This window comes from Cibotium barometz, chromosome 23 (assembly GCF_041138505.1).
Source record: "Cibotium barometz isolate CiBa-2024 chromosome 23, ASM4113850v1, whole genome shotgun sequence".
NCBI classification, from domain to species: Eukaryota; Viridiplantae; Streptophyta; class Polypodiopsida; order Cyatheales; family Cibotiaceae; genus Cibotium; species Cibotium barometz.
This window is the reverse complement of record NC_141068.1, coordinates 27,747,705-27,769,571: the sequence shown is the minus strand read 5'-3', so window position 1 is coordinate 27,769,571 and position 21,867 is coordinate 27,747,705. Positions and strand designations below refer to the sequence as shown.

The 21,867-nt window shown below is 48.2% G+C and overlaps 1 protein-coding gene across 1 annotated transcript in view; it reads left to right on the top strand.

Moving 5' to 3' along the window:
• The window catches only part of LOC147625811 (acyl-coenzyme A oxidase 3, peroxisomal-like), a 59,206-nt gene that overhangs the window by 35,949 nt on the left and 1,390 nt on the right, over nt 1-21,867 (top strand). Inside the window, exons 9-10 of the mRNA XM_086817380.1 lie at nt 18,426-18,561; nt 18,670-18,789. Coding sequence (XP_086673506.1) covers nt 18,426-18,561; nt 18,670-18,789 — 256 coding nt within the window. The remainder of the gene's footprint in view (nt 1-18,425; nt 18,562-18,669; nt 18,790-21,867) is intronic.

Below are 21,867 nucleotides of genomic sequence, written 5' to 3'. Positions count from 1 at the left end.
AAAAGTTACATCATGGTGGATCTGATACAATGTCTGGATAAAAAAAAACCCAGAAAATGAAAAATAAAGATGATACTACTGGCACCTAGAAAATGAAACTGGAACTGGAAGGTACACTATGGAGGTACCTCCATCTCATAATATGTGCCGCATCGGACACTGGCGGATCTCCTCAATATCCTCTGTGGTCAGCACCCTGACTGGGTGTCCCGCATGCCTCGCAAGAATAATCCGAATCTGCCGCTGCAACCTCCGTCTATGCTGGGATGCCTCCTCCGTAGTCGTGGGCGTCTGGACCACCCAAGCTCAATCGCACGATCAATCAGTGTACCCCTGGTGTGGGCGGTATCCATGTCTTGCTGCTGCTGTGGTCCATCTGGCGCAGTGATGGCTGGACTAAAGAAGTCTGTAATGTGCCTCTGAGTCTGGCTCTGTGTGCGCCTAAGCAGGCTATCTCTGTGTCTCCGCAGCTCAAGCAAGAACAATCCCAAACACCTCTGGTCCTGGTACCCCATGACTCTGGAAAGTGGTCCAAAACCCTCTCTGAATAAACAGTGGAAACGACCACGTATCTCATAGTATGCAGTACAATGGCATATATAATGCAGCTCTGTCTCTGGCTCCCTATGGCATACTCGGCATATCCTGGCCTCAGCTGGTATACCTCTATATCGGCCAATCTCAATCTCAAGCTGGTGTGAGGATGTGCGAATCTGACCAATAGCACATCGTACTGCATGAGACAAGTGTACATCCATGTAACTGGGTCTGATCACAAAACCATCTGCTGTGAGCTGAAGAAAATGCTCTCTGTAGAAAGCCATCTTCGTGCCCAGCTCCTCAGTCGGCTGTATCCATGTCCTCCTAATGTCCAGCTGAACTAAATCCTGACGGATGAGTCTGGTAATCTCTGTCCGTGTAAGAGTGAGAGAGGGTGTCTCCAGAGAATACTGGAAGGGAGGCAATCTGTCCATGCTAAAACCATGTGCCTGGAACCAAGATGTCATCTGTCCATACCAACAAGCCGTGTCTCCCTGTAAAGCTAACTGTCGGGAGGACTCCAGGGCGAGGCGTGCATATCTGTCTCGGGGGAGATCCCACAAGCCATGTATGTAGGAGACTGATCTCGTAAGAGCCTCAATCACCAGAGGGGCAGCCGCCAGCTCTGCTCGAATAATCTCATGAGGTACCACAGCCTTGGCTCTAATAAGCCTAGCAATCATAGATACCAAAGGCCTCTCCATACCTCTCCACCCGCCTGCGCTGTGATGGCCCACTGAAGGTCCCCATATCTGCACTCCATAAAGCATAGCTGATGTCACTAGAGTGTCAAAAAGCGAGAGTTTCGTTCGAGGTTCCTGAACTGAACCTGCGAACACATCCTCTCCAAACCACCCAGGGCTGCATGTGCTCTAGTCAATCTAGTCTCTGCTGCTCTCCTCATCGAAAACACTGGCCCACTGAATACTACCCCAAGATATGTATATGCATCTGTATACTCCACAATCTCCTGCCCATATGTAAATGTGGAAGCTGATCGCCTAACCCACTGTGGCGTGGTGTTAAACACCATAACCTTGGTTTTGCCAAGGTTGACAGACAATCCACTATCATGTGCAAACTCATGTAAAGCATCCAGATGACGCTGCATACCCTCAGGGGAGTCAGAGATGAACACAATATCATCAGCATATAACAATAGTGGGATCCATGTACCTGCTAGCTGGGCTCCTCTGTCCCCCAATCTCTCAATGTAGTCAGAAGCCTCATCCACATACATACCAAACAGTGAAGGAGATAACGGGCAACCTTGCTTCACTCCTATAGTGGAGTGAACAAAGTAGAGACCCCTTCTGGGGTGCGTACCTGTCCTGCAACAACTGATCTGTATAAAGCCATAATTCCCCATATGAGCTCTGTGGGTACCCCCATCTCCTGTAATCGCCTCATCAATCTGGCTCTGGGCACTGTATCAAATGCTTTGCAGAAGTCCACAAAGCTACAATAAATCCGTCGCCCATGCGACCTGCCCTCCTCAATAATGGCCCGCAAAGTCAAGATGTGGTCAAGAGTAGAGAAACCTCTCCTGAACCCTGCCTGTCCCTCTGCTCGAATGCCAACTCTCTCTGCCCATCTACTCAACTGCTGCTCAAGAATGGATGCATACAATCGTGCTAGTGTGTGACCAATCATAATAGTGCGATAATTCCCTGGCTGCATAGGGTCCCCTGACTTGAAGATAGGCACGATGGTGGACCTACTCCAAGTCTCGGGTAAGCCTTCGCACATAGCACGATTGAACATCACTGCTAGAAGCTCTGCCAGCATGTCTCTCGCATGAATAAAGTGCTCAGCAACCAATCCATCGTGATCATATGCTCTCCCAGTCTTCATCCTATCAGTGGCCTTCCTTACCATCTCTGCGGTAAAGAAAGTACATGTCTGTGGGCATGGTGCTGGCGGGTCAGGAAAAGGTGTCTGTCCAGGAACTGTATATAGAGATGCTGCATAACTACCCCAGACCTCTGTAGAAGTGATGGCCAAAGCAGGGGAGGACTCATGAAACAGACGCCAAGCCTCCCTCGAATCCTGGCTCAAGAACAGCTGGTATAATTCCTGCTCTAGCTGAGCAAGGAAGGCCCGCTTCTTCCTTCGCACAAGGCGTCGGAAGGCAATACGTGACTGTCGGTGAGTAGTGACTCCCAAAGCAACCTCCCGCTGCAGTCGGGCTCTGGTCTCTCTGCACTCCTCATCATACCAGCTGTTCTGGGGCATACATCTAGAATGCTGTCTCTGTCCAGGCTGAGTATGTGGATATGCCTCTCTCGCTGCATCATGTAAAGTCTCTGTCAGTATATGGGTCAACTCCTCCAAAGGTCTCCCTGGCTCCTCTGTGTACAGACGTCTATAAATCCCATCTGTGTAGACAGCATCAGTCTCTGAGGTAAAAGTATATCGAGTGTGATCTGCCCCTCGTGTCCTCTGAGCTGTGGTAAAGTGAAAAGAGATAGTCAATGTCAACAATGCATGATCCACTACTACCCCAATGGGCCGAGATCCAACTATGAAGTCCTCAATGCATGAAACAAAGCTGGGCATAGCCATAACATAATCCACTGTGCGAGCACCATGTCTATGTGGAAAGCAAGTAAATCCAGCTGCTGACGGAAACCTCTGCAAGCCATTAAGTATGGCCAACCCATGCGCAGTCCCCATATCTACCAAATATCTCCCATACTCTGTGCACTCCACATCCTGTGAGCGTCTGTCTAATCCCATATCCAGAGTGTCCAACTCTCTCAGCATCTCCTCCGAGGTATCATAAAAGGCTGTCTGGTGGTTGCCCGTCCGGGCATTAAAGTCCCCTAACAGGATGATGTCTCCATCCCTAGAGAACTCCCATATGTCATCATCTAGCACAGAGAAAGGAGACTGCCCTCTAGGTGCTGCATATGTCGATGTACTAGGAGCAAAATAGCATATGGCAATATACAGGAATCTGCCTGTGTCGGCCCTCAGTCTCACCCACATATATCTGGCCTGATCATCTCTCCGAACTATGTGTAGAAGCGGTTGCAGCTCCTCCCTGAAAAGAACTGCCACCCCTCCTAATCCTCTACTACTGTGTACCGATCTCGTCCCTACTCTGCAAGCTGTCTCCCATCTGTATCCTGTCACCTGTGGCATCATCTGACCAGGGGCCTGGTGAGTCTCCGAGTAGAAGACTATATCTCTATCTCTAAAGCTGTCCTCAAAGGCACCTACATCAAGTCTGAGGGATCCATTGCAGTTCCAGGCTGCCAGCTTTAATTTGGTCCCATAGGTCTCGCACCGTCATGTAGAGCGTCGCTCCACGATGACCACCCTCCCTTCTCTATAAAATGCTATCTTACCCGTTTCTCTTGCCGCTCTAATCTCTGGCATGACTTCCTTCATATGTGCAAGCTGTGAAAGAGTAAGATCATCACCAAGAAAAATGCCTGTATTCTTTAAAGTGGGTCGTCTCTTCAAGAACTCCTTCTTCGCCTCATAGAAGGGAAGCGAAGTATGAGAGCTCTTTCCTTTGATGTTTCCCCGTTGCCTCCGCTTTTTTTGCCCACTCTCCAGGCTTTTGCGTGTGTCGGACTGTCAATCCCCATCAACACCATAAGCTCTTTCACCTCCTCTTCAACTTTATCCCCGTCTTTAAGGCCGGTAATCCTCACATGCAAAGCACGTGTACGTCTTCGTTGTTCCTCTTCCAAAGTCATGTTAATGATTGTAGGTGTAGGGGTTGTTATCTCCTTACCTTTACCCTTCTTGGCGACCTCTATCCACTTCTCCGCTTCATCCATCTTCTTTTGCGTCTTGGTGATGACTTCCACCCATGAGGAAGTCTTTGCTTCTTGTTGCTTCTCTTCTTCCTTAATTGCCCGTACTTGTTCCTTGATAACCTCGAGCTCTTCTATCATGGATGGCTGAATTTCACCTTCTTCAAGTCCACCATTTGCCTTGGCCTGTGCAAGCTCCCTCTGAAGAGCTGAAATTACGCCTTTGAGCGTGTTGACTTCCCGTGAAGGTCTTTGACTTCCGCTATGAGGTCCTCCTCCTCCTCTTTCCACCGCTTACCCTCATTGAATACCATTTGGAGAGAGAGAGAGAGAGAGTTATGTTGCTGCCTTGGGGGGCCTGAGGAATGGTGGCTGGAAAGAGGGAGGCATAGGGGCTGCCGGACAGTAGCACGCTCGCGCGCGCGCGCGCGCGAGAGAGAGAGAGAGAGAGAGAGAGAGAGAGAGAGAGAGAGAGATTTTATTAACGTCTTCCAAAAGACCGAACTCGGCCTATGAGACAAATCGGAGTACCTGTATGGAGTATCCTCTGTCATCCCAACAAAATGAAAAAGTACTGAATAAAAAAGCTGAATCTGGGTGTGCAGGGGATGGAGCTCTATTACTAGGAGAATGCAAAGCTATATGCATGGAGTATACAATCATGATATGCAACCTAAGCTAGCTCCCATCCTGTCCATACTGGGGGTATAAAATGGTATACATCAGTGAAGGGGGTGTCCACAGCTCCCTGAAGAACATGCCTGGGTGTGCTCTGAAGCGAGCCAGAGAGGAGAGGGAGCAAAGTGAACAACAAAGAGAGAAGCGAAGAGAGAGAGGGTGGGTGGGGAAAGGGGCGAAGAGAGGGCGAAGCAAACAGCAAAGAGACAAGCGAAGAAGGGCTACCGGAGCAGCGAGAGAGGCGAACAATGAAGCGAAGAGAGAGAGAGAGAGAGAGAGAGAGAGAGAGAGAGAGAGAGAGAGAGAGAGAGAGAGAGAGAGAGAGGGCGAAGAACAGGCACATGGACTGTTGGATAGTAGAGAGAGAGAGAGAGAGAGAGAGAGAGAGAGAGAGAGAGAAAGAGAGAGAGAGAGAGAGAGAGAGAGAGAGAGAGAGAGAGAGAGAGAGGGCAAAGCAAACAACAGAGAGAGAAGCGAAGACAGAGAAGGCGCAGAGAGAGAAGCGAAGAGAGAGGGCGGGTGGGGAAAGGGGGCGAAGAGAGAAGGCGAAGCTAATAGCAGAGAGAAGCGAAGAGGGCTACCGGACAGTAGCGAGAGAGAGAGGCGAACAGTGAAGCGAAGAGAGAGAGAGAGAGAGAGAGAGAGAGAGAGAGAGAGAGAGAGAGAGAGAGAGAGAGAGAGAGAGAGAGAGAGAGAGAGAGAGAGGGCGAAGCGAACAGGCACAAGGGCTGTCGGACAGTAGCGAGAGAGAGCGAGCGAGAGAGAGAGAGAGAGAGAGAGAGAGAGAGAGAGAGAGAGAGAGAGAGAGAGAGAGAGAGAGAGAGAGAGAGAGGCGAACAGGCACAGGGGCTGCCGGATAGTAGCGAGAGAGAGAGAGAGAGGCGAACAGTGAAGCGAAGAGAGAGAGAGAGAGAGAGAGAGAGAGAGAGAGAGAGAGAGAGAGAGAGAGAGAGAGAAGGTGCAGAGAGAGAAGCGAAGAGAGAGAGGGCGGGTGGGGAAAGGGGGCGAAGAGAGAGGGCGAAGCGAATAGCAGAGAGACAAGCGAAGAGGGGCTACCGGACAGTAGTGAGAGAGAGAGAGGCGGGAGAGAGGCGAACAATGAAGCGGAGAGAGAGAGAGAGAGAGAGAGAGAGAGAGAAAGAAAGAAAGAAAGAAAGATTTTATTAACGTCTTCCAAAAGACCGAACTCGGCCTATGAGACAAATCGGAGTACATGTATGGGGTATCCTCTGTCATCCCAACAAAATGAAAAAGTACTGAATAAAAAAGCTGAATCTGGGTGTGTAGGGGATGGAGCTCTATTACTAGGAGAATGCAAAGCTATATGCATGGAGTATACAATCATGATATGCAACCTAGCTAGCTCCATCCTGTACCATACTGGGGGTATAAAATGGTATACATCAGTGAAGGGGGTGTCCACAGCTCTCTGAAGAACATGCCTGGGTGTGCTCTGAAGCGAGCCAGTCGCTCCTCACCCTCTCTATGAAACTGAGCTCTGATCTCTGTCATCTCTCTCTGGTATAGGCGTGGTGTCCGAAAGCCAGGTGTCCTCTGTCTCCTGCGGGCTCTAAGTGTCTCTGCTCTCTGGAGAGTAATTCCCTGCCGTGTAGGGGCTGGGAGGGGTATGGATCTCTGAAAAAATGTAGTAATCTGTGTCTGTCGCCCCCCCTCTCGGGCTGTCTGAGCCTGTAATAATGTCTCTCTGTGGCGCTGTATGTCTAGAATGTATCTCCCCAGTATGCGCTGGTCTGCTGCCTCAAGATCTGGCGTAGGGAATGTGGCTCTCTGAATAAAATGGGATATCTCTCTCTGATGGCTGTATATGCTCTGCATCTGCATATATAATGCTCCTCACTCTCCACCTCCTCTCTGCACAATCTGCATACCCTCTCCTCTCGGGGATCCGTGCTGCTCTGCCAGTCTCAATCTCCAATCGGTGTGATGAAACTCTGAGCTGACCAATAGCCACTCGGGAGCCGTGTGGTAAAAAGCCCTCCATGTATCTAGGCCTCTCTATAAATCCATCATCAGTGATACTCATGAAGTGATCTCTGTAGTATAGCATCTTCGGTGGAAGAGGCTGTGTAGGCGATATCCATGTCTCTCGTGTATAGAGCTGCCATAGATCCTGTCTCAATACTCTGTTCCTCTCACTATGAGAGAGACGGATATGTGGTGCATCCCTGTCATACTGGAATGGTGGTAGATGATCCATGTCTAGGCCATGCTGTGAGAACCAATGTGTGACCTGTGCATACCATGATCCTCTGTCTCCTGCCTCAGCCAACTGTCTAGATGCCTGAAAAGCTCTGTATGATAATCTGTCCTGTGGCATCTCTCTGAATCTGTCTAGCAGGCATATAGTCTGAAATATGGCCTCTACCATCATAGGAGGCGCAGCAAACTCTGCTCGGATAATGTCATAGGAGAGAGAGAGAGAGAGAGAGAGAGAGAGAGAGATTTTATTAACGTCTTCCAAAAGACCGAACTCGGCCTATGAGACAAATCGGTGTACCTGTATGGGGTATCCTCTGTCATCCCAACAAAATGAAAAAGTACTGATCTAAAAAGCTGAATCTGGGTGTGCAATAAGTACAATGAGTGGGGGGAGGGGATGGAGCTGTACTACTAGGAGAATGCAAAGCTATATGCATGGAGTATACAATCATGATATGCAACCTAGCTAGCTCCATCCTGTACCATACTGGGGGTATAAAATGGTATACATCAATGAAGGGGAGCTGAAGAACATGCATGGGTGTGCTCTGAAACAAGCTAGTCGCTCCGCACCCTCTCTGTGAAACTGAGCTCTGATCTCTGTCATCTCTCTCTGGTATAGGCGTGGTGTTCGAAAGCCAGGTGTCCTCTGTCTCCTGCGGGCTCTGAGTGTCTCTGCTCTCTGGAGAGTAATTCCCTGCCGTGTAGGGGCTGGGAGTGGGATGGATCTCTGAAAAAATGTAGTAATCTACGTCTGTCGTCCCCCGTCTGGAGCTCCTGTAATGATGTCTCTCTGTGGCGCTGTATGTCTAGAATGAATCTCCCCAGTATGCGCTGGTCTGCTGCCTCAAAGATCTGGCGTAGGGAATGTGGCTCTCTGAATAAAATGGGATATCTCTTTCTGATGGCTGTATATGCTTTGCATCTGCATACATAATACTCCTCACTCTCCACCTCCTCTCTGCACAGTTTGCATACCCTCTCCTCTCGCGGGATCCGTGCTGCTCTGCTAGTCTCAATCTCCAATCGGTGTGATGAAACTCTAAGCTGACCAATAGCCACTCGGGAGCCGTGTGGTAAAAAGCCCTCCATGTATCTAGGCCTCTCTATAAATCCATCATCAGTGATACTCATGAAGTGATCTCTGTAGTATAGCATCTTCGGTGGAAGAGGCTGTGTAGGCGATATCCATGTCTCTCGTGTATAGAGCTGCCATAGGTCCTGTCTCAATACTCTGTTCCTCTCACTATGAAAGAGACGGATATGTGGTGCATCCCTGTCATACTGGAATGGTGGTAGATGATCCATGTCTAGGCCATGCTGTGAGAACCAATGTGTGACCTGTGCATACCATGATCCTCTGTCTCCTGCCTCAGCCAGCTGTCTAGATGTCTCAAAAGCTCTGTATGACAATCTATCCTGTGGCATCTCTCTGAATCTGTCTAGCAGGCATATAGTCTGAAATATGGCCTCTACCATCATAGGAGGCGCAGCAAACACTACTCGGATAATGTCATGAGGTACTGACGGTTTGCTGCGTATCATGCGGGCCATCATGAGGGCCTGTGGTCTCTCCATCTGTGTCCACAAATGGGTAGCAAGGCCTGGCGTCCATACCGCTGCTCCATACATCAATGTTGGTGTGACTAATGTGTCAAATAGCCACCCCTTCGTTCGGGGCTCCTAAAAATGCACATGGTGGCACTGTCTCTCTAGCATAGCCAATGCTGCATATCCCCGTGTCAATCTAGCTCTAGCTGCTGAACCCATGGTGAAGCATGTGGCTGTTGCAGAGAAGGTAACCCCTAGGTACACGTATGATGTCACCACCTCCACCTGGCATCCTGCGAGAGTGAATGTCAGCTAACTCTTGCCCTGTCTCGATGTATGGAGGACCATAACCTTGGTTTTCCCAAGGTTCACAGTAAGACCCCTCTGTGTGCAGAAATCATGGAGTGCATGTAGATGCTGCTGTAGACCTCCTGGAGACTCAGACACTAATACAATATCATCAGCATAAAGCATAATATGTACTGAGGTACCTGCTAAATCAACTCCATCTCCGCCTCCCCGTGTAATGAAGTCAGCCACCTCATCAATGTATAACCCAAATAGCGTGGGGGAAAGTGGGCATCCTTGCTTCACACCAATGGTGCTAGCAATAGTCTCGGACATACCTCTTGGACATCTGACTCGCCCAAAAACCTACTCATATAATGCATAGATGCCCCATGTCATATCTGCTGGTATGCCAAGAGACTGCAGGCGCTGAAAGAGCCTCTCTCGTGGTACTGTGTCAAATGCCTTGCGGAAATCCACAAAGCAGCAATAGAGCTTTCTCTTCCTCACTCTGGCTTGATCAATCATACATCTCAAAGTGAATACATGGTCAGTGGTAGAGAAAGCTCTCCTGAAGCTTGCCTGCCCTGATGAGCGTAAACATGCTTGCTCAGCATATAAGCTAAGCTCTTGCTCCAACACTACACCATAGAGTTTGGCCAGCACGTGGCCAATCATAACCGTCCTGTAGTTGCTCGGATCGAGCATATCCCTTGTTTTGGGAATCGGCACAATGGTGTGCATCGTCCACTCCGCAGGCAAACCCTCTGCTAGTGCCCTGTTAAACAGGTGTGCAAGAAAAGGAGCCAAAGAATCTGCTGCATATATGAGATGCTCACCTTGCAGGCTCATATGGTCGGCGGCCCGTCCATGCTTTAGGCGGCGGATAGCTTCCTGTACCATCGAGTGGGTAAAGAAGTTAGCTGTGGTAGGTCGAGGCTCCTGTGGCTGCTGTGGGGCGTGGTATAGGCCCTCTGCATATGTGTGCCATGTCTGTGGGTCTGCAATAGGTGTCGGTGTCCGGGGCTCTCTGAAGTGCCGCGATGACTCCCAAGGCTCTCTATATGCGGAGCCGTGAGTATAGAGCTCTGCACTCGTCATCATACCATTTGTTCTGGGGCATAGTCCCAGATCTCGTAGGCTCTCCTGAGCGGACACGATCTGGGAAGCTGTGTAATGCAGCCGTGTGTAGGAGTGATGCCAGCTGGGCTGTAATGGTATCCATAGGTGCCACGGGATCCATGAGTAGGAGCCCATCCTCTACTCTTCCAGTGTATATGTCTGCCATGTCATGTGAAGTAGATGGTAGTGTGTGGCGTCGATATGTGAGGGGCTGGTGATACCGGTGATCCGGCTAGTGAAAATGCCAAGTATGTATGATCTGCCCCAATAGGACGAGGTGGGATGGAGAATGAGGTGACAAGCTGTGATGCCTCCAAAGACCCCATAATCTAGTCTACTACCATGCCTCCGGTCCGTGTATGACCTCCATGTGGGTAGCATGTCAGCCCTCCTGATCCCGGCCACTGTAGCATCCCGTTATAAATAACGAGACGATGCCTGGCTCCCAACTCTAGTAAGTGGTCCCCATAATGTCCTTTGTTTGGTCCAATGTCCTCTGATGCCCGACTAGCCCCTATCTCCTCTAGATCCACAGGGTGGAGGATCTCCATGTCATCATAGTCATACACCTCACACTGTCTGCTCTGTGTGGGCATTGAAGTCGCCCGTAAGAAATACTGTCCCCTAGTGTAGAATAATGCATAATCTCCTCTGGCAGACAAGTGTATGGCGAGGCTGCTGTCTCCTCCTCCTGTGGCATGTCCTCTGTAATGACATAGGAGGATCCTGATGGAGAAAAGTAACATAGAGCTATGTATATAACCCTGTCCTGTGAGAGCTGTAGGCTGATCCACATGTATCTGGCCTCTGGATCGTGTGCTACCACTCTCAGTCTCCCTTGTAGCTCCCGTCTGAATAGAACTGCTACTCCCCCCGACCCTCTCGAGGTACCCTGGCATGTGGTCCTCCTGTATGCTGACTCCCACTGGAATCCCTCTACTCGAGGTAGCCCTCTCTCTGGGCTGTGATGTGTCTCTGTCAGAAGTATGATGTCTCTCCCCACCATAACATGCTCCAATCGTCCAGGCTGCACCCATAGTGAACCATTACAGCTCCATACTGCCATGTGTATCTCTGTCAGTGGCCTGGTCTGTGTCCCGTAGGCCCCAAACTGCTAATCACCCGACCATCTCGATAGAAGGCCTTCTTGCCTTCTCTCCTCGCGTGTAAGACTCGTGGCATGCAAGCTCTCCTATGCTCAAGCTGCATCCTCGTGAGATCATCATCCAAGAAAATAGGAGCTCCCTCCAAACCTCGTAGTATGACCCTCTTCCTCATGAAGGTGACCCTCTCCGTCTCTCCTGCAAACTGTAGGATGAGGGCTCGCTTGCGTGTTGAGTCTTTCCCGGCTCTCCATGCTTTGGTGAAGGGGAGAGGGTGCTCTTCCCTATAGCCGAGCTTCATGCATAGAAGCTGTCCATCTTTCTCGGGAGTGGAGTTGGGTGTCTCGGCTATACCTGTGACTCGAATGTTGAGGCGGCGGGGATGCCTCATCTTCTCCTCCTCAATGGTGGTGTGAATGATTTGGTGTTCTTCCCTTTGAGTCTCCTCCCTCACTTCTTTACGGATGTTCTTCCTCACTACCTCAACCCATCCTGACTGCTTGGCTTCGAGTTTTCCCTCCATGTCCTTTGTGATCTCCTTGATGGCTACCATTTCCACTTTCAATGCACTCACCTCCTCCTTGAGTGCCATGTTCTCTTTTTCAAGGTTCGTGACCCGTACTTCGAGAGCCATGATGTGCCGATGTAGTTTGTTCTCCACCTCATTGAGGTTGGAATCGGATGTCTTCTTGTTCTCCTTGATTATTGCCTTCATTGCCGTCTCGAGGGCCTCGAGTTTCTCTTGGAGACTGGGGGCCATTCCTCCAAATAACTCTGCAGTCCTTCCCACAGGCAGGGAGGAGAGAGAGAGAGAGAGAGAGTTATGTTGCTGCCTTGGGGGCCTGAGCAAGGGTGAGTGGGGAAAGGGGGCCACAGAGCTTAGCGGGGAGGGAGGCGGCGGGCCAGGATAGCGAACAGAGACACCGCAGCGAAGGGAAGGGGGCTAGTGGGCGGCGAACAGAGACATAGCAGCACAGGGGGCTAGGTTGAAATGAAAGAAGCGAAGAGAGAGAAGTGAAGAGAGAGAAGGCGCGCGCAGAGAGAGAAGCGAAGAGAGAGAAGGCGCAGAGAGAGAAGCAAAGAGAGAGAGAGAGGGCAGGTGGGGAAGGGGGGCGAAGAGAGAGAGCGAAGCGAAGAGAGAAGCGAAGACAGAGAGGGCGAAGCGAACAGCCGAGAGAGAGAGAGAGAGAGAGAGAGAGAGAGAGAGAGAGAGAGAGAGAGAGAGAAAATGAAAATGAAAATGATATATTAACGTCTTCAGAAGGCCAAAATGACCTATGAGACCAAAAAGGTTACAACAATTGGTGGATCTGATACAATGTCTGTGTAAGAAAAGCTAAAAACAACTAACTGAAACTGAAATAACTATGAGGAAAAGTACAGTACTAGGAGCTCCTAATGGATAACATCTGGGAGGAAAACTCCAGCAACAAAGGTAAGCATCATACACATCACCCAAAGATGTCTCTCATCGGTCGATGGCGGATATCCTCAATGTCCTCCATGGTGAGTACTCTGGCTGGACGTCTCCCATGCCGTGCTAGTATGGTCCTGATCCTCTGTTGTAGTCTCCGTCGGTGTCAAGATGGACCATACTAGCACGTCTCCCATGCCGTGCTAGTATGGTCCTGATCCTCTGTTGTAGTCTCCGTCGGTGTCAAGATGGGCCTCTCATCTTGGGGCGCCTGGACCGCCCCAGCTCTATAGCCCGATCAATCAGTGTACCTCTAGTGCGGCTATACTCTGGGGCTAGCTGCAATCCTTGCTGGCCTGACTGCTCAATCTCTGGTCGAAAGAAGTCTGTAATGTGTCTCTGTAGGTGTCTCTCCCTCTCTGATCCCCTCCCTCTCAAGAGACCCTCTCTATGTCTACGAAGCTCCAGCAAGTATAATCCGAGGCATCTCTGATCTTGGTATCTCATGACTCTAGAAAGTGGTCCGAAACCCTCTCTAAACAGGCAGTGAAAACGGCCTCGTATCTCATAATATATTGGACAGTGACATATGTAATGTAACTCTGTCTCTGGCTCCATCTGGCACAGCTGACAAATCTTGGTCTCAGCTGGTACTCCTCTGAATCTGCCAGTCTCAATCTCTAGCTGGTGTGAGGATGTGGGCATCTGACCAATAGCACACCATACCCCATGAGAAAGATGAGTATCCATGTAGCTGGGTCTAATCACAAACCCATCCTGCGTGAGCTGGAGAAGATGATCTCTATAGAAAGCCATCTTCATACCAAGCTCCTGTGTCGGCTGTATCCATGTCCTCCTAGTGTCCAGTTGAATCAAGTCCTGCCTGATAAGTCTGGTAATCTCTGCCCGTGTGAGAGAGAGGGAGAGTGCATCCAGGGAGTACTGAAATGGAGGTAGCCTTTCCATACTAAAGCCATGCAACTGGAACCAAGCTGTCATTTGTGCATACCAACATGATCCGTCTCCCTGTGATGCCAACTGTCGTGAAGACTCCAGGGCTAAGCGAGCATATCTGTCTCTAGGGAGAGCCCAAGTGCTATGTATAAAGGAGACCGATCGAGTGAGTGCCTCTACTACCAATGGGGGGGCAGCCATCTTTGCACGGATAATATCATGTGGTATGGAGGCTTGGCCCTAGTCATCCGGGAAATCATAGAAACCAAGGACCTCTCCATATGTCTCCATCCATCAGTGCTACCAGCTAGGCTGTGGTGATCCACTGAGGGTCCCCATATCTCCACTCCATACAGCATGGCTGAAGTGACCAAAGTGTCAAAGAGCCAGAGCTTTGTTCGAGGTTCCTGAAACTGAACCTGCGAACACATCCTCTCTAGTCTCCGCTGCTCTTCTCAAGGAAAATAGTAGGTCACTGAAAACCACACCAAGGTAAGTATATGGAGATAGAGTGCAATGGAGGACAGGCCAGCACAGCGTGAGCAGGGCAACGCCAGGTGTAGCACAACAAGGGTGCGCAGCACGAGCAGGGCAGCTCGGGCAGGTGGGTATGAAGAGGCACATCACAGCGCGAACAGGGCAGCGCCAAACGCAGCACATCAAGGGTGCGCAACGCGAGCAGGCGGGTACGAAGAGAGAGAGAGAGAGAGAGAGAGAGAGAGAGAGAGAGAGAGAGAGAGAGAGAGAGAGAGAGAGAGAGAGAGAGAGATTTTTTATTAACGTCTTCCAAAAGACCGAACTCGGCCTATGACACAAATCGGTGTACCTGTATGGGGTATCCTTTGTCATCCCAACAAAATGAAAAAGTACTGAACTAAAAAAGCTGAATCTGGGTGTGCAATAAGTACAATGAGTGGTGAAGGGGATGGAGCTCTACTACTAGGAGAATGCAAAGCTATATGCATGGAGTTTACAATCATGATATGCAACCTAGCTAGCTCCATCCTGTACCATACTGGGGGTATAAAATGGTATACATCAATGAAGGGGGTGTCCACAGCTCCTTGAAGAACATGCCTGGGTGTGTTCTGAAGCGAGCCAGTCGCTCCGCACCCTCTCTGTGAAACTGAGCTTGATCTCTGTCATCTCTCTCTGGTATAGGTGTGGTGTCCGAAAGCCAGGTGTCCTCTGTCTCCTGCGGGATCTGAGTGTCTCTGCTCTCTGGAGAGTAATTCCCTGCCGTGTAGGGGCTAGGAGTGGGATGGATCTCTGAAAAAATGTAGTAATTTGTGCCTGTCGTCCCCCCTCTGGAGCTGTGACATTATCCGAGCAGAGTTTGCTGCGCCCCCTATGATGGTAGAGGCCATATTCCAGACTATATGCCTGCTACACAGATTCAGAGAGATGCCACAGGACAGATTGTCATACAGAGCTTTTGAGGCATCTAGACAGCTAGCTGAGGCAGGAGACAGGATCATGGTATGCACAGGTCACACATTGGTTCTCACAGCATGGCCTAGACATGGATCATCTACCACCATTCCAGTATGACAAGGATGCACCACATATCCGTCTCTCTCATAGTGAGAGGAACAGAGTATTGAGACAGGATCTATGGCAGCTCTATACACGAGAGACATGGATATCGCCTACACAGCCTCTTCCACCGAAGATGCTCTACTACAGAGATCACTTCATATGAGTATCACTGATGATGGATTTATAGAGAGACCTAGAGACATGGAGGGGTTTTTGCCACACGGCTCCCAAGTGGCTATTGGTCAGCAGTTTCATCACACCGATTGGAGATTGAGACTGGCAGAGCAGCACAGATCCCCCAAGAGGAGAGGGTATGCAGATTGTGCAGAGAGGAGGTGTAGAGTGAGGAGCATTATGTATGCAGATGCAGAGCATATACAACCATCAGAGAGAGATCCCATTTTATTCAGAGAGCCACATTCCCTACGCCAGATCTTTGAGGCAGCAAACCAGCGCATACTGGGGAGATTCATTCTAGACATACAGCGCCACAGAGAGACGTCATTACAGGCTCAGACAAGGTACTGACGGTTTGCTGCGTATCATGCGTGCCATCATGAGGGCCTGTGGTCTCTCTATCTGTGTCCCACCAATGGGTAGCAAGGCCTGGCGCCCATACCACTGCTCCATACATCAATGCCGGTGTGACTAATGTGTCAAATAGCCACCCCTTCATCCGAGGCTCTTGAAAATGCGCCTGGTGGCACTCTCTCTCTAGCATAGCCAATGGTGCTCCTTGTGTCAATCTAGCTCTGGCTGCTGAACCCATGGTGAAGCGGGTGGCTGCTGCAGAGAAGGTAACCCCTAGGTACACGTATGATGACCTGGCGTCCTGCGAGAGTGAATGTCAGCTGACTCCTGCCCTGTCTCGATGTATGAAAGACCATAACCTAGGTTCACAGTAAGACCCCTCTGTGTGCAGAAATCATCGAGTGCATGTAGATACTGCTGTAGACCACCTGGAGACTCAGACACTAATACAATATCATCAGCATAAAGCATAATATGTACTGAGGTACCTGCTAAATCAACCCCATCTCCGCCTCCATGAGAGTAATGGGTCGCTCTGGGAAGCATTAGTATACAGACCCTTCAGTGATGGTTATTCATGCCTCGTGGTGCCTATGCTTATATGGTGGATTTCCTATCACATATCTACATTGGGACCCTGGGAATGGACTGATGTGACTAACCCATGAGGAGCATAACTTTCTTGAGCTACACTGTGCATAATGCCATGTTGTTCATGCTTGGACAGACCCACAGAGTTCCCACTCTTAGACCTCACTTGGAGGCATATGACATTACATCCCCCATTCATTCAGAGGAGATTCTGGTAGAGACTCTGGCACTCGTACATGAGGAGCTAGATATCCTACTTCTGGCTGTTTCTACACGGTGGGTTGCCCACCAACCAGTGGAGATCTTTTTTTGGTGTGGACCCCTCTTGTCCTGGATGCCCAGCTCCATCCGAGATAGTGTATCATTGCTTATGGGAGTGCAAAGGAGCACAGAGGATCTGGGTATCTATAGCCCAGCTCTTGGGAAGATTGAGGAGTGATCCTATCTATATTACCTGGGTGCTATTGCATGGTTTACTCAGTCTGGCCCGAAGCTTCTTTTTGAGGGCAGGGGAGCAGATCCTGTTATACTTGTCCATAGGGGCATTGCTCAGAGATGTTTGCTCTTCAGTGTAGCTTCTAGTTACGATACACACCACCTCCGCCGAGTATTGACACCACTTGGGGGATTATTACTAGTATCACAGCGTAGCATATCTGGAAGACCAGATGCTCAGAGGCCTTCAAGGGTATTCATGTTTATGACTCCCAGTGTATTTGCAGTATATGGAGTGACATCGTTCATACTCTTTTGGCTACCTGGGCCCGTATACAGGGGTCTTCTAGAGCTGTGCAAACAAAACGCAGAAGATTTATGAGAGAGTGGAACCATTGTATTTTCTTCTCTTCCACTCCTACGGGGCTTTTATGGCAGCATAGTGACCCCGATTGGTTGAGATCTCCCTACCTTTTGGTTTGAGATCTCACTTTGCATGATTTTATATTGCTTAATCGAAGCCTCTTTTCTGAAAAAGAAAATGGTCTTAGATGTCTTTGGGAAACCTAGGCCACCTCCTGCTGACGGTAAATGCAATCAGTCATCGGTGTTATGAGCTCTCTTGCCATGTGGGATAATCCAACTGCGAAGTTGGGCACATCTCCATGGGCCTTATGTACATTTTCTACATATGCTTGATTGGAACGGAAACTGCCTGAGCGTGCCCAACGGAGAGTGTTCACTGTGTTCTATGCTGCACTGGGGGAAGAAGGGCTTGCCTCTGTGTTTGAGGGCATGTTGGAGAAAAGTTTAGGAGGGAACGTCTCAAACAAGTTTCTGTTGAAGAAGTCCTACTTTTGGCGCTCTTCCTTCTGTTCGGCGCCTTTCTGGTGGCTTCTACAGCTGCTGCTAGCTCTTCCTGTGTTTGGCCTGGACTGCGGGGCAGCGGAGCCTGTTCTGTGACTTCTGGCTCGTGATGGGGCCACTTTGCGGGTGGGGGGTTAAGAGAAGTTGAAGGAGAGGGCAGAGAAGTGACTGCTGCATCTGGGCCGCTTAGTTGGTTTTCCTGGGGCAAGTCCTCCCATCCAGCTGCATAATAAAGCACTCTAGTCAACAATGTAGCGGCGGCTGCAAGCTTCCCTTGGGGGTTTGAGTAGACTGTGTGCAGCTCTCTAAAAAGATGATCCACCCAGTTCACTATCTGACCTTGGTGCGCCTGAGCCAAGCTGGTCAAGCTGGTCCACCTGGTAACTGTGATTCTTTGGCCGGCATGATAAGATGTTCTTGAATGTTGGCCCATTCTACGCCATCCTTGTTGGGGCTACCCCAGAATAAATCTCTGGTCAGCTTCAGTGCATTGGTAAGCCTGACATATGGCTGATCCATGTGGGGGAGTGACAAAGAAGTTTTAGGCCTTAATGTGGCTCCCACTTCTTCCTTTTTTCTTTCGGTTACGTAGTCTCCTTCCTAGAGTGGCCAGCCACAAAGGAAGCCTCCCCACCGTCACGTTTTTTTCTGCTTCAGTGGAGAGCTAAAATCAGTTACTATCATGTACTTTCTCTTTTGCTGTTATTCAGATCTTTCCTCCCGAAAAAATGCACATGCTTTTCTCTTATTAATGACTGGTATAAGACATAATTCTGTATTTAATGATCTTGCTTCTTTTGCTGTGTTGATGATACTGTGTAGATATGCCTTTAGTTTTGCTGCAAATGAATTGAAGAATTTGTATGTAAATCGGACATTGGTGGATGCAAAGACTATACATGTGCTTGCAAGTGGTTATAAGGCGATGTTATCATGGCACAACATGAGAACACTACAGGTTACTTTTCATTTTCAGCCTTCTGTGTTATTTTCTTGATGAGTGGCCTTGCATATACATGAATGTAAGAAAGGGGGCATAAAAGCAGGCCATGGAACTCTTCTACAGGAGTGCCGTGAGGCTTGTGGAGGCCAAGGTCTGAAAACGGAAAATCGGATAGGTCAGCTCAAGGCAGAGTACGATGTGCAGCTGACCTTTGAAGGTGATAACAATGTTCTTATGCAGCAGGTATCTATGTTTAACTAACACCAAGCATAAATTTCAACATTCATTTGCTTCTTGCTCCCTTGGGAGTGTCATCAAAAAGAAAACATAACGATTTACTTAAGCGTACAGGAGATAGTTTTTTTATTATGTCTACTCACACATACTACACATATGTAGGTCTATTGTTTACTAGCTTCTTACATTTTTGGCCTCTAGTAGGAGTGTTTGATATTTATCTTTTTGTTTACTTGCAAGAGATGATACACACATGCACGAAAGAGAGAGTTTGATACACACTTGTAAGATGAATATTTAGCACGCCTAGTATAGGAAGATTCTCTCTCTCTCTCTCTCTCTCTCTCTCTCTCTCTCTCTCTCTCTCTCCACCCCGCAGTGAGATAGTTTTGAGTTCTGTTTTATTTTTCGTTCCATGATGAGATATGCCATAGAAATTATTGTATCACTTTGGTCTCATAGGCCCATTGGGTCTTTAGTAGATGCTCTCTCTCTCTCTCTCTCTTTTTTTTTCGTAATAGAAGATATATTACTAAAATTACTTTACAAATGGCCACATGGCCGCCATGTGATGTACTAGCTTTCCCTCACTAATTACTCCGAACCATAGGTATGCTCGGAGTACCCTCATCCAATATCTAGCCGTGTCATTCTCCATTAAATGAGCTGTCCGCAAGGAAGAGACTTGCCACAATAGTAGCCCTTTCATACAACCTATGTGAGCTGTAATACCAACTTTTGCATCAAATATGAAGGCATTCTTAGTTAACCAGATATGCCACAGACCTGTCCACTTGAAAAAATAAAAGAAAACTGAATGTTCTGGGTTATCTGGCCCATTCGGAATCTTGCCAAAAATCCAGTCTTTAACCTTTACGGATCTATCTATCAACGGAGTCTATACGTGAGAAAGGAAATCCCACACCTTCTTTGCTACCGGACATGAAATGAAAAGATGCGGGCATGTTTCCAAGCATGGGGTACAAAACATACAATTACCAGAAGCAATCCACCACCACTTTCGCAACAACTGGTGGTCTCCAACTAGCATGCGTCATAGGAACACCTTCCCTTGATATACCACCAACCCTGTAAAATTACTTTCTTCCACTAGGCCCTACTCTTCTTGATGTTCCATACCCTATTAGCCTTCTGAGTGATCCAGCGCTTACCTTCCACCATCATATGGTACACTTAATTTGTTGTACGTTGGACAATGTCCTGAGGCTTTCTAAATGCCCAATCTAACCAAGGTTGTTGATCCTCCAACTGAGGAATATCACCAAACGGTGTAAGTGTTGTCCTCAGCTTCTCCCATAACTGTACATATCCACGTGGAACTTGAAAATATTGATGGATTTTCCGAAAAGACAATAAGCGGTCTCTACGTGGCAACAAAGCATCCGGAATTTCTATATATTAATGCATAACGCTGAAGCAAGACCAAAAGTATCCCAAATAGTAGTAGCCTTCTAAACATTATCTCTTTGAGCCTTTAAGAAACATGAAAGAATCATCTGTCAATGCCTAGCCGACCATCTGCTCTTCACTTTTGGAAGTGTAAGTCCTATAACTTCGCCGTTCTCCGCTAGCTTATCGAGTCGAGATAAGATTGGATATGTAGCAATTGCAAACAAGAGAGGGCTAAGTAGGCATCCTTGCCTGACCGATTTCGTCAAATGGATGGGCTCTGTCACCCACCATTAATCATAAGCCTAGCCACTGCATGTTAGCTAATAGTATAAATCAAAGAAGACATGCAAGGGCCAAATCCCATAGCCTGCATAAGCTGTGAAAGAAAAGACTAACTAATGTAATCATAAGCATTTTCAATATCCAGTTGAATGATAATCACCTCTTGCCTCGAATCCCTTGCATAATCAATTCCAATTTGTACATTCAGTATATTATGCAAAATATTCCGGCCTTTAATAAATCCATATTTCCTTGGATGAATCAAAGTAGGAAGAAAAGACTACAACCTGGTGGCCAAGACCTTTGCAAATATACATGGCTCCCATCAATGTGATTGGTCTCCATTGACATAGATTAACCGGGGATGGAACTTTAGGCAATAAACTTACAAACCTAATCTTCCAACTCGTAAGTATGATACCTGTATTCCACACTAACTAAAAAATAGAAGCGAGAGGGGCCTTCAACTCATCAACATACTTCGTGAAAAACTCATTGGGGAGCCCATCCCATCCTGGACTTTTCTCGTTTAGGCAAATGCTTCAACACAGCTTCCACCTCATCCTCAGAAATCTCTCTTTCCAATTCATTTGCAGAAACATCTGATACTTGGTGATGAACCAAGTGAAACAAAGACTCTCTAGCTGCAATGACATCAAGAGATATGATCTCTGCGGACCCAACAAATGGCGATAAAAGTCCATACACACATCTAGAACATAAACAGGATTAGTAATCAATACTCCTTGCCTATGTTGTGTCCCGATAATATTCTCATGTGTATGCTTTTGCTGCAAACGAGCAAAGAACGTATGTAATTGACAATTAGAATCCATTAGGGCATCCATTCGAGTCATAAGCTTGTATCTGGCTTATTGATTCTCATGCAATGTTGCAATCTAATGGGACAACTAATCAATAGCTATGATGCGATCTCAACATCAAGGCAAGAACCATCCTCTTGAACCATCTAGTTCAAATCAACCAATAACGATTCTAGGTTCTACCTAAAATATGATGCATTATGAATCTCATATTGGCGGAGCAAGCTTTTGAATATTGAACATACAACACTCCCAAGCTAACACCCCAACTGAGATTACATGGCTTCGAAAGTTTTGTAACTCCTGCAACATAAATTGATGGAAAACAGTATGCTCCAAGAAAGCCTGGTTAACCTTAAGAGGAGCCTTTCCCAATAATAGCCTATAAGCATCCACAGAATGGCTATGCTCTCTCTCTCTCTCTCTTCCAGAAAGGTCCACATGCTTCAGAGAGTTGGCTACTTTTGTAACTCTTGTCATTCAAATGGTAGTTTATTTAGAAAGCTAGGTTGTCTTTTTTTTCTTTTCCCCTATAATGCAGTTACTTCATGGACCGTTTGGTCTT